Source organism: Nymphalis io, chromosome 25, assembly GCF_905147045.1.
Source record: "Nymphalis io chromosome 25, ilAglIoxx1.1, whole genome shotgun sequence".
NCBI lineage: Eukaryota > Metazoa > Arthropoda > Insecta > Lepidoptera > Nymphalidae > Nymphalis > Nymphalis io.
The window spans coordinates 2890959-2905210 of NC_065912.1; the positions used below are offsets into that span (position 1 = coordinate 2890959).

A 14252-nucleotide genomic window follows, 5' to 3' on the forward strand; every position below is an offset into this window, starting at 1 on the left:
GTGTGGGAAAATATTAAGTGACAACTTTACAAATAAATATTATATACTTATTATGAATAAATTTATTTCATAATGATAAATAGTTATAACTTTAAAAACAGAGTCGATCGATAATATGCTTTGGTTACAATAAGATAAAATCACAATGATCTTGACTTAGTTGTTCTTACTTACTAAATATATTTGTATTGCCTGAAAAAGCACTACGGAGCGGTAAAAAACTAGCGCTTAACCCGCTTACATTTTTTTATCGTAAGCCTCCAAAATGCCATTCTAAAATCCGGTGAATAAAAAGCGTAGATAAATGGATTTATCGCTGAATTGAACCAACCTAACCAAGTCAGTATATACATTAGAACGGAGTTGACGTAATTACTTGGAATAAAGGGAGTAAGAAGATAATATAAAAAGAAAGGCAGCCAACACGCCACGAACCCGCCCACGACGAGACTTAGAGTTTGGGCAGTTTTCGTCTCCCTCCTCAAAGATGACACTCTGTTCTCCATATGTTCTTTGACAGAGCAACTTCTGTGGCGACTGGTGCCTTTATATTTAAAGTTTGATTTAAAAGTAATGTCATTATTGAAACGCGATTCTTTTTCGATATTATTAGATCGGTACTTCGATTGACGGCGTTTTTCAGTTCGGAAACAGCACGGACATTTCTGATCGCTCTGTGCTGAACATTCACTGTGTTGTGTCGATGTTTTCGACGGTTGTTTTGAAGCGCTCTGACGGAGAGATAATTTGTCTGAACTGGAATCGGATTCGGTACGAATACAGGACAAGTTGTTTCTCTGTAACAAATTTTACCTTTAATATTATGTCCACATTTGTTTTTAAAGTAACACTGTGCAAATATTCCACTGCTCAGCTAAGGCTTCCTCTCCTCTAAAAAAATGCTCAAATTTGGATTGCTGGAAACATGTGGCAGAATTTGAACTACCCACAATGGTTCCCTACAACACCGAGCACGAGATTATTTTACACAAATGAAATCAAATGAAAATATTTTTAATCAATAAACTATTTCTTTGTGCTTTACAAAGCTTTACCAGCTTAAAAAATATGAGCTTAGTGGATTTTGTTAAAGTTACGTAGGTAATGATTAAAACAATAATAGCATACATTAATTGAATATTACTAAAGAAGTCATTAATACTCATAGAGAGCATTTCAAATACCCACATTTTTTATTAATCAAAGCCAAGATGGCCTATTGGTTAGAATAGGCCTATGAATCTTAACCGATGATCGTGGGTTCAAACCCGGGCAAGCATCACTTAATTTTCATTTGCTTAATTTGTTTTTATAATTAATTTTGTGCTTAACAGTGAAGGAAAACATCGTGAGGCAACCTGCATGTGTCCAATTTCACTGAAATTGTGCTACATGTGAATTCCACCAGCCCTAATTGGAGCAGCGTGGTGGAATAAGCTTAAAACCTCCTCAAAAAAAGAAGAGGCCTTAGCCCAGCTATGGCACATTCACAGGCTGTGACTTTTTCTTAATCATGACGTACCTTGTTGCATTTTGTGCTACTTGACAACTGTTGATGACGTCTCGCTACCACGCAAGATATCCTGGCATAGACGTACACCATGACGGTCATGGGTAGGAAGAAGGAGCCCATTGCGGAGAAGACAACATACCCTGGGTTTTGATTGTATCGACACACACCACCTTGATTGTGGTCGGGTTCATACCTGGCAATTATAAAGCAATTAATAATTATAAAGCAATTAATACACACAATCTAATTGATATAGTTTGCTATTGAGCACTGTTAATAATTCACCCTTACTTAATTATAACTACAAATGGAAATTTAATACTATGACGTATTTGGTGTGACAAAATAACGCTCAAAATAAAAGATAATTAGTATTGATGAACAAAATATAATTTACTTCTAATAAGCATTGTATAACGATTGTATAATGACACAATACTTTGTCTTCTTCGCCCGAATGTATAGTTTCTGATGACAGAAAGAGAGAAATCGATTTGTAACTATTCATGTGCTAAGTACAAATACTAATTTCTAGTTTCTCACCATCCAAACATAGGTGGACATGTTATAGCACCAGCTGCGATCCATACAAAAAAGATCATAGTCAGCGCCAACTTCTTTGATCTTCTTCTTCTGGAATATGACAATGGTCTCGTCACAGCTAAGTACCGGTCCACACTGATAGCGCAGAGTGAAAGGATTGATGCAGTGCACAGAAGTATATCCAGACTGATCCATATGTCACAGAGTATCCAGCCCAGCTCCCATCTACCTATAAATGGATTAAAATATCTTTAATAAACTGTAAATAATAATAATCATCTTTGAAAAATATACAGCAGATATGAGAAAACAAAACCGAAAAATACATCGGGATATTTTTCATCATTCTTTATTAGTTTATAAATAATATTGATTATATTGATGTTGTCCAGCCATTTCGGCTACGATAATAAATCTCAATGTAGACTAGGCAACTTTGCGGGCAATATCATTGTGTACAAGTGTATGCAAAGGCGATGCTCTTTCTAAACGTCAATAACGTTTCGCTTTAACAATTCTGGATCAACGTTGTAGTGGCTAGTTCATAAGGCTGCAGATATCGGGAACCTGGGTTCAAACCTCGGTTTAGGCCATTTAAACGTTATTGGGGTTCTTGGTCGTCAATTGTCAGATGCAGTCCAGAGTCTAAAAAATTATTGTGTTTAAACTTATTTGCCATGGAAAGCACGTATATCCGTTGATTCACGCCTGAACTCTTTCTTGGCCATTTTGCATTTCCACTTTGTGCACGTGGTTGTGCACACAATAATACATTGTAATATCTCCTGCACATTTAGCAAGTCATCGAAATAGTTCGTCGTGATTGAATTTAAATTGGAATGACTAATTATACATACATGAAGTCTTTGTACCGAGATGACCCAGGGGTAAGAACGCGTGAATCTTAACCGATGATCGTGGGTTCAAACCCGGGCAAGCACCACTGAATTTTCATGTGCTTAATTTGTTATTATAATTCATCTCGTGCTTTACAGTGAAAGAAAACATCGTGAGGAAACCTGCATGTGTCGAATTTCACTGAAATTCTGCCACATGTGTATTTCACCAACCCGCATTGGAGCAGCGTGGTGGAATAAGCTCCAAAACCTTCTCCTCAAAAAAAGGAGAGGAGGCCTTTAGCCCAGCAGTTAGACATTCACAGGCTGTTACGGTACGGAAGTCTTTGTGTTTTTAGAACTTCAGAAAATGTGCAGAACTAAAAAAAATTAAATATTTGTCTACCAAGAACTTTTACATAAACTTCATAGACAGCATACTTCGGGAATGAAACGATCGCTTAAGGGCATTTGTTAAGCAAAATGCTGTAAAGTGTAAACAAACTGGCTGAAAAGACAAAAAAAACTCACTTGAGTTTCTTTCGCTAGTGCAAAAGTCGCAAGTATGCGAGATTTACGATTGTAAGAAAGTAACTTCTTTTTTTTTAAATAAATGTGGGTATGGTTTTTACTGGTGGTAGGGCTTTGTGCAAGCCATCTGGGTAGGTACCACGCACTCATCAGATATTTACCGCAAAACAGCAGTACTTGGTATTGTTGTGTTCCGGTTTGAAGGGTGAGTGAACCAGCGTAATTGCCATGTAAAATAAACAGGCACAAGAGACATGTAATCTTAGGTCCCAAGGTTGTTGGCGCAATAGCTATGTAAGCGATGGTTAACATTTCTTACAATGCCAATGGGCGTTGGTGACCACTTAACATCAGGTGGCCCATATGCTCGTCCGCCTTCCTTTTCTATATAAAAAAAGTATTCATTTTCACAATTATAGGCTATGTTCGTTTTTCAAAAAGGTGTATTTTTGTGCGACGCGAATAGTATTGTTGTGATCAGGGATCAAACCCAACCATAAATGTACTTAATACGTGTTATATTGCAACTTTAATGAAAAAGTAAAATCAACACAAAGATTTAAACAACTTATTTCAGGTAAAAGCTTAAATATAATACGATACATGAAAAAAAGAAACTAGGCCGACTTTCAACATGAAAATGTTTTGAAGATTGATTGGAATGGCTGATTGATTAGTTGTGGAAATTATTATTATATAGAAGCTAAAAATGCTGCTTCTATTTAGTACTATTACTGTTTCTCTGTTTGTCTGATTACGTCATTATATAACGGAAACCGCAGGCATACATACACAGGCAAACACTCTCTCTCTCTCACACACACACACACACACACTAAAATACATATATAATAATATCATATCCTAAACGTGATGCATCTTCTGGTATAATTTTGTATGTATATTGATTTACTATATTTTCAGTTAGACATCACTATAAAACGTCTAGAAAACTTCCTGACATAGCCATAAATTATATTATAGTTAATTATAGAATCACTTTTGATACACGACCACAAGAAATTCAATGTACGACCAAATCTCATAACTTGAAATTGCATTACATCCTATATGGAAGGCTCCACAAACTGGAATCCAATAACGTTGTACAACAAACAATTTACACAAGTTTTGCAAATATCACCCACCAAGCTTTAGTTGGCTTTCTACATATTAACAAGTAGATCAAGTGCTAGTTGTAATTTGGGAAAATCTTCTTCAATATTATTTATATGAACATGTATGCTGAGCATATCTTCGTGTTAAGACTTTGTGCATGTCCGTGGTCACCCACTCATCATATATTCTACCGCCATACAGCAATAGTTATCATTTTTTGTGTTCCGTTTGGTAGTGAGCAAGTATATCAAGATCTTGGTTCCAAGATTGGTGGCGCATTGGCGTCGTGAGGAATGGCTAATATTTCTTACAGCGCCAATGTATAAGGTCATTCATTTATTATAGTTCTCAATTAACTCTTTATTAAATACAGCAAAAATGAATTTATTATCAAATAATCATGATCATTACATAGGATTTGATTTAAATTTACATTATTAATTTTTATTATTTTAGTCAAATTTTAAAATAGTCCGTCCCGATTCCCACCCGACGCAAAGCTGCCCATAATGCAGGCCGCATTTCCGCGTTGTATGGCAATGGACAACCTTTGTGCCAAGTGTGACCCGGAGCGACTGTCAAATTCCCTCTTTATTTATTTAATACTTACGAGTAAGTTAATATATAATTAATGGAAAATTTAAATATTTTATGACCTATATACATATATATATTCACATAGCGATAATAAAAATCGATTATGATGCTTTTTCAATTATTATTATTAATTTTTGTATCTTACAGATGTGCTCTCTGTACCTTTGTGGTATTTTGAATACGTTATTTTAATGCGCCTGCAGGTTTTTTTGTTTATTACGAGACAATACCACAATCTATCTATATTTCTATCGATTTTAATACTGAAATTTTTCTTAGGGTTACAGTACGGTATTATAGAAAAACTATATATATAGAAAATAAACTCAATTCTGTAGCTTAAAAGCTAATGGTAATTACTCGGAAACGCTTTCATTTCGACCATCGATCATTTATTTGAAAGCTTTTGATAGACGCATAAGGGTACTATTGGCTATGTCGAACTTTACTACTGAAATAAAATTCATTTTTGGTACTAGTTAAAAAATAAATGCCATGTAATATTTTTTTCGCGTAGCGTGTTTACAATGTTTATACGAAGTTTCTAAAAATGATAACTGGGATGAAACGAATATAAATATGAAAATACATCATAGTTTTTTTTTTTTAATTCTGACGTACATACTATTAATACCACAAGTATAATCGGTTAATTTTTAGTTTTATTTTGTTTTGCTTTAAAATTATTTATTTTTATTTAGGTGACAGTTTTCATAAGATTCCTGTTTTTAAGTTTATTCTAATGTTACGCTGTAGTTACTAAAGTTATTTTTTTAACCCTCATAAAATGTCTACATCGAGAAGACTCAATTGTAAATATTTTTATTAAATTAAATTTTTAATTAATCATTCAACAGCCTTTCGTAGTCCACTGCTAAACATAGGCCTCTCCCAAGGTGCGCCAAAGCTCCCGGTCCTCCGCCTTCCGCATCCAGTCGGTCGCTGCCACCTTCTTAAGGTCATCGGTCTACCTGGCTGGAGGGCGCCCTACGCTGCGTTTGTCGATCCGCGGTCTCCACACTAGGACTCGTCTGCTCCAACGGCCATCGGTCCTACGACATACGTGACCAGCCCACTGCCACTTCAGCCTGCTAATTTTGCAAGCTATGTTGGTGACTCCGGTTCTTTTCCGGATAATCTCATTCCTGATCTTATCCTTCAAAGATACTCCGAGCATAGCTTACTCCATTGCACGTTGAGCGACATTGAATTTTTGGATTAGTCCCGCAGTTAGTGTCCACATTTCGGCACCGTATGTCATGGCAGGTAAGACGCATTGGTTGAAGACTTTCGTCTTTAAACATTGCGGTATAAACGAGGTGAGGACTTGAAGAAGGTTGCCAAATGCTGCCCATCCCAAACAAATTCTTCGATCGGCTTCCTTCTCGAAGTTTTTCCTACCGACTTGTATAACCTGTCTTTGGTAGGTATAACAACTTCGAGAGGTTTCCGTTCGACGTATATCGGTCCCGGCACGACCGAAATTAAATTTTAAATTAAATGTATTACTGTATGACTTTGTGGACTCAATAAAAATAAAAAAGGTACACCTGCTACCCGACTATAGATGGCTGACATTTTTCAGTATATCTTTATTTAATTTTGATTCTAATTTATAGAAATCGTTAAATTAAGTATGTGTGTTAAAGGTTATTCAAACGTTTCACTTAATACATGTAAACACACATTGGGAATGAAAAGATCGCCACCAGACCGTTTTAAATATAAATACGTTTGTATCTAATAATAATAATATCCTGGGACATTATTCACACACGGCCATCTGATCCCAAGCTAAGCAGAGCTTGTACTATGGCAACCGGACAACTGGTGTACTACATATATTACTTTTCTTTTGTAAATACATACTTATATAGATAATTACACCCAGACTCAGGACAAACAGACCTATTCATGCATACAAATGTCTGTCCTGGTTGGGAATCGAACCCACAACCTTCGGCGTGGGCAAGTATCTACCAGCCAAGCCATCTGGCGTATATATATTGTAATCAAAAACTGTTGAAAAAAATCACACAGACTTTTCTCGCTTCCTCTCAGGTCTGATATTTTTCATTCCGTAGCGGTTCCTACCGTACATTTTTGATAATCAAATAGGTGATAAGCAATTTAACTAAAGTTGATGTGTATTTATCGTAACAAATAAAAATAGTATGAATAGATAAAAAAAAATAAGTCTGTCGCAGTGACAAGATTTCATCCATACCTGAGACTATGATTTAAAGTAAAAAAAAATTCATATATAAAAAAGTTTTCTTGTAAAATGTCAATATATATAGTTTTGACACAATTCAAATTATGTAGAAGAAGAAATTAGTTCATTTTTTGTATTTATTAAAGAAAATTAAAACATTCGTCTGAAAATGAAGTTTGTTCATGGTCCTTCGAGCCAAATAAAAAATATACATAAAATAACAACACTAAATACTTTAAAAAAAAATTGGTCATCTTTGTTACACGTATACGTATTGTATAACTGAGAAAGAAATGCATTGATTTTAAAATAGCGTTTCTGAGTACTTTATATGTACGGTACATTAGGTTTTTGTGTGTAATTTAATTAAATATAATTTTCGCGTTCAGGCATTAATCCGCCTTTTGTAACAATAAATTTTACATAACGTAGTATTTAGTTACAGGTACATTTAAACCACAGTCACTTTGATCCCAGTATCCCGATCCAATTTTTTTTTAACGCTGGATAAACGCGTTACGCGTTTCCCCCACGGGAACAGGGTTGTATGTGGGGATTGCCGGTGTCCAAGGCGTGGAGTGCGCCCCGAACATCGGAATACCCACTAAAAAACCAGCGGTACTGTTTCCGTCTTAACACGCCACGGGATCGCTTTCGCATGCTACCGTGACGCTCCATCACGATCCACCTAGTATGTCCCAATCATAAATGTGACTTCGACTTTATTAAATGATAAATAAAACTGTTTCATATATTATATGATATTTCATGATGGAAAATTAATTTCTATAATTTAAAAACAAAAAAAAATGGATATCTATTTTATTCATCCATTATTTTATAGACAAATTACTCAATTCGTCGATAGTTTCGATAACTAAACAAAATTTATTACTACAATATAAATACGTGTACAAAAGCGCATACTTTAAAAAATATATCTATAAATATGATTGTTACGAACATCGAACAATTTCATGCATTTTTAATAAACAATAATGATAGGCCACCTTTGCATACTTTACCTGTTCTTTTATATAATGTTTGTAAATATATATCATAAATAGAAAAAAATATTGCCACGAAGTTTCATTAATTATGTAAATGATATATATTTTTTATCATCGTTTTCTGTAGTAACGACATATAAAAATATTTTATCCCAGAAATAACAATTTTTCTACTACATTTTTAGTGGCCGTACAAATTATTATTTCGTAAAAATCGTCATTACAATGGAAAATATATCTTATTATGAGTAATATAGAGCTAGTTTTAAAATAACAAGCTATAATGGTTTTTTTAACGTCGGTCCTTTTTGGATGTCCCTAAGTTCCGCTCCATAGACCATAAGCGTTACAAATCCGTGATAATTCAACTCTTACAAAACCTTGTGGAAATTTAATAAAGATTTTCCTTTATTTTTTTGTTTTCGTACGATATATTAATATCTGCTTGGCATAGTGACATTTGGTATTTGGCTTTTTTTCATTAACAGCTACTGTTTCGATATCCGGATAACTCGAGTAATTTTATTAACAAATTGTGTCATAATCGCTGTTGTGTGATTGTATTTTTGTAGTTTCCGAGCATAACTAAAACACACAATTTATCTTTTTTAAAGTTTCAAAATGAAAGGTCACGTTCTAAAATATATCCATTGATAAAATAAGACATTAGCTATCTGAAAAGATTATACTCAGCCCTAAGTTTCTTTTGAACAAACAAATAAGTAGAATAAAATTTCCACCTCAAAAAAAAACCTTTAGGCTGTAACGATCTTTTCAAAGGAAACGTTATGAATGATGAGAGAAGCTGAAGTTACTTTAAAGACCATTTACTAAAGAAAAAAGTACCTCTGAAGGCAATTTCGCCGCTACCGCGCATATAGACGATATTCTTTGGCGAAAGCAAATACGAACAAATTCAGATAGCTCTAACTTACATAGAATATATTACATAACATCTATCAATAAAGTAACACATAATTGAATTTAGAATACCTTTTTTTATTTGCATTAACTTAACAAAGAATTGTAATTGCGAGATGGCGGCTTTTTCCACGATAAGATTTTTGGAGACTTAAAAATATGTTGAGAATATTTAAGTAAACAATTTTGTAGAGTACAATTTTAATTACAAGTACGAGTACCTGCTGAGGTTGTCTTTGATTAAAAAAGTTTAACGGAAAAACGCTGGAACATCAGCTAATAGTTTGGAATTGTAAAACTTTACACACTTGTAATCAATTTTATTGTTTAATAAACAAAAATTGCCAGCTGCAAAAATACATTGCTGCCGAAATTCTTAAAAATTCGAAAAAAAAATAGAATTACTTTATAATTGAATATATAAGCATTTAATAACAATCAACTCAAAAGTACCTACTTACATAATAATTTACCGTTGTATGATAAAACAAAATCAATAAAATTGTTTCAGAAAATATTAAAAATAAGAAAATGTATTACTTATACTTCATTATAGGTGGCTATCTCCCGATGTTGTACCTTTGTTATTTATAAATATTTTCTCTTATAAGTTAACACATAAGTAAGTTTCTTTTTAAAAACATAAATTCTTCTTAAGCCTGATAAAGTACTGCCACAGAAAAGAAAATACCTAAATTGAGAAGAACTGGCGAAAAAAAAACTGTGTTTTTTGTCTAATTTTGTAATTTCTTACGAAATTCAATTTAATAATCCGTATATTTACTTCTGATTCTCGTGGTTGATGAGATAATAAAAATTAAATAATTTTGTATGTTTGGGTGTAAAGAATACAGAACTCTCGGTTTTATGGAGCAATTTATACGATATTAAAACGCAATCCCAGAAAATATACGAATTCCTTCCGTTACTTAATTTACAGATTTACAAAGAGTTGTATTTCGTGCAAATTATTAAGCAATTTTTACTTCTTATACTAAAAGTTTAAAAAAATTATGAATGCTTTTTTCTTCAAGGAAAAAATATCAGCGGATTATTTTCAATTCTTATTTGGAATTACAGAGGGTTTTCGGACAATTTATATGCTAATTGTTATTGCACGTAGTGTAATTTTCACATTCAGCTAATGAATAGAAGACTTTATTTTGTATTTTTATAGGAAGGCAAGGCAATGTATTTACTTAATTTCTAAGATTTAGTTTCAAGCCAAAAATTTTAAGGCTGTAATATTGCCCTACTGCTGGACAACGGTATAATGTTAAGGAGTAATTTTGGATTGAATTTGTACACGGGGCTGAAATTCATCCGACGCATGAAGATTACCTGAAAATATTTTCCTATCCCAATTGTAAATGCATGCTAGGCACATAGTCATCTAAAATCGCACCCGTTATCGTCTCTTTAGATTAATTTTCTGTCCACTGGGCCATTTTCTATCTAATATAATAATATGAAGTAAATTTATAATCAAATCAAAATCTATTTTATACAAGTAGGCTCTTAAGCACTTTAGAATCATTGTGTTAGAGGATTAAATTTAATGTAAAGTTACAACCGGTCGTAATGTTGATTCTACAACAGTTCCGTGAAGGAATAGCGTATCCGGATGCCGTAAAAGACGACTAACTGGTACTACAGTACAGTCCAGTAACAGCCTGTTAATGTCCCAATGCTGGGCTATCGCCTCCTCTCCCTTTTGAGGAGAAGGTTTGAATCTTATTTCACCACGCTGCCAATACGAGCTGGTAGAATTCACATGTGACAGAATTTCAATGAAATTAGACAGCATGTGTTTAATTTTCTTCTTTAAATTAGACACATGCAAGTTCCTGGTAACTGATACTACTAAATGATTTTATTAGGAGATAACCCTTTAGTATAAGCCTACACTACTTTCAGATCATGAAACAGCAAAGTAATGTAAGTGAAAGTGGTATTTAGAGGAAAACGCTCTTTCCCTGCATCCATATCAACTCTAGTCCGTCTATACGCTTATTCTATGGTTCCTCATCGTTTCAGAATATCTATGGAAAGGAAGTGATTCTAATGTAGGTTCAACTTAAGTAACTAACATTCTTCATATAAAATACCTGAAGCTGTTTTTTTTTCAGGGGTAAAAAGAAGCACGGTGTGCACTGAGTTATATGGATGAACTCAAAATATACTCAAGTGCTATTTAATGCTTGGATAAGAGTGTCTTCGTCCGCATTACATTATTTGCGTTCACAGATTAAAACTTACGAAGAGAATCGAATCGAATTTAAATACTATAAAATAATATTAATAATTAAGGCCTCCAAGCAGTATATCCTTCGAGTATTTAATTTTAAGGATGATAACATATAAATAATAAACATTCACCTCGAATCGACATTAAATTTGTAGTGAGGGAAAAAATATTGAGCATGTTGTTTAATGAATAAATGATCAAGTAGGAAATGATACATACATACAATGTTATTTCTTGATACAAATATAATTATTATTTATCACGATAAAAATAGGGTAATTGAATTTTTGATACAAACTTTATTTTCAGTTTTTGTTCTTTTTTTTTGGTTTTTATTTTACACCAACCAATATTATATTTATGCTTTTTATCGTACAGTACTATTTTTTTGTTCGACCAATTAATATATTATAATAGTATAGTAAAATATATATTAAATTATTTGTAATATAAAGTATTTAAATATAAATTTTTTTTTCTTAATCATAAAAATATTATTAGTTCATAATTAGAACTCTTTAACGAACAACCTTGGTCGCGGTTTATTCAGAAATTTTTCATTTTATGTAGCGGCAAATCTGTTATCGGAAGTTCGGAAGTGAAATTTAAGCGGATTCATGTTGTTGGGTGAATATCATAATTATAATATACGTAATTTATTAAAAAATCTTTGTAAATCACATAGACGAATTCAATAAATGGATAAAATTAACTAATAAATAATAAGTACCTGAAATAAATAAATATAATGAAAAAAAAATAACATTGATAATACTCGCACGCTCATTAATACAAACGCAAAATAAATAAACAATATAATAATAAACAATACTTGACGTACAATCCTTGTTGTTGCGGTTAGTTGCAAAAAAGTTTATAATCGATGCGCATGCGACGGTTAGCTCCCGAATTTGTCATAATCAAGTGTCAAATCACTACAATTAGTGAAAAGACAATCACTATTACACAAGTGACTAAAATGCGTGCGTGCTGTACTACTTTAAGATTAACTCAGGTTTGTGGGTAATGATCACGAAACCACGCCGTGGAATAACTCTGCTTGTCCTCTGCTATCGAAGAAAAATCCATTGAGAAACTCCATCCTTTTACCCACACAACTTTTTGGTAATATAAGAATCTTACCGGGATCATATAGCTTTAAAAATATCTTACAAGTAGATACGCGAATGCTTAAGTATATATGTACATACGTAGTTTATCGTATGGAGTAGGAAAATGACAGAAAATAGTCAGATATTTGATCATACATATAAGTTATCGGAGGGAGATATCTCGTATACTACAAACGCTTACCACTTATATGTACTGCTATCGCTGGCGGCATAACAAATATTCCAACCAGGAGATCAGCAACAGCCAAACTCGTTACAAAACAATTGGTAACTGTTCTTAGTCTCTTCGTGGTCACAACAGCTGATATTATTAAAGTATTGCCTATAACCGTCACTACTATAAGGAGAAATAGAATTATAACAACAGTAGCTTCAAACACATCATATTCGCTAATCGCACCACACAAGTCACTCATATTTGTTCCATTATTCATTAAACCATCGCGACTATCAGATTCATTGCAAAATATAGTCGACACTTTTTCATCTACTACGTTTATTATGTGGTAAATATTGCTGGTAGCATTTCGGTCTTTTTCTTTTGTATTTTCTACAAGAACTTCGATTTCTGTCTGTTGAGTTGTGTTCCATTTTAGAATATTCTCAATTAATTCCAAGTCAGATATCGATATCATGGCATTATGCTCGAAGTTGATTCCAATTCTGCGACTCCATTTTCTGAAACAAAGAAATTTTTTTTGATTAGTTTCTTACGTAAGAAAAAGGGCACGTTTTTTTCGCTTTTATAAAAATAAAGGGAAAGATCAAATTAAATTTGCAAGTAAATTTTACTTCGTTATTGAATAACCTTTATTTGAAATTCGTAATTGTTTGAATGTGAAAATCGATAATTGATTAATTAATTTTAAAACATTTAATACGACGCAATTAATTCTAGGAAACTATTTTTTATTGTCTTTAAATTGCTATAGTCAAGTTTTTTTTTTATTGTTGTCGCGAAATTGCCTTAAAAATATTAACACTTTCTGGGACAGTAAACGTTTATAAACGTCATAGCAATTACTTCACCATTTTGTGTAATGTTCCCAACTTTTTCCTAGTGTTAATAATAGATTTATAATTTATTTTTTTTTATAGAATAGGAAGGTGGACGAGCATATGGGCCACCTGATGGTAAGTGGTCACCAAACGCCCTTAGACATTGGCATTGTAAGAAATGTCAACCATCGCTTATAGCCAATGCGCCACCAACCTTGGGAACTAAGATTTTATGTCCCTTGTGCCTGTAATTACACTGGCTCACTCACCCTTCAAACCGGAACACAACAATATCAAGTATTGCTGTTTTGCGGTAGAATATCTGATGAGTGGGTGGTACCTACCCAGACGAGCTTGCAGAAAGCCCTACCACCAGTGGTATGGTTTTATTGTAACATAAAATGTCATTATTAAAAAAACTTACGCAATTAAAAATTCTAACTGAATTTGATTTTCTAGTAAATATTTTAATATTAAGTCAATATGCGATAGAAATATAAAAAAATATTTAAAATGCGAATATCTAAAAAAATTCTGTTATTTAAAAACTTGATACAATTTAAATATTATTATTACATGAAAATGCA

At 32.9% G+C, this 14252-nt stretch overlaps 1 protein-coding gene across 1 annotated transcript; it reads right to left on the minus strand.

The window, feature by feature from the left end:
• Positions 1–168: 168 nt before the first annotated feature.
• Positions 169–13301, minus strand: LOC126778184 (probable G-protein coupled receptor No18). Its single transcript, XM_050501638.1, has 4 exons — positions 12848–13301; positions 2057–2285; positions 1523–1706; positions 169–797 (listed from the first exon to the last, which is right to left on the minus strand). The coding sequence occupies exons 1-4, from the start codon at positions 13299–13301 to the stop codon at positions 222–224; spliced, it is 1443 nt and encodes a 480-aa protein (XP_050357595.1). The 3' UTR covers positions 169–221.
• Positions 13302–14252: the final 951 nt, after the last annotated feature.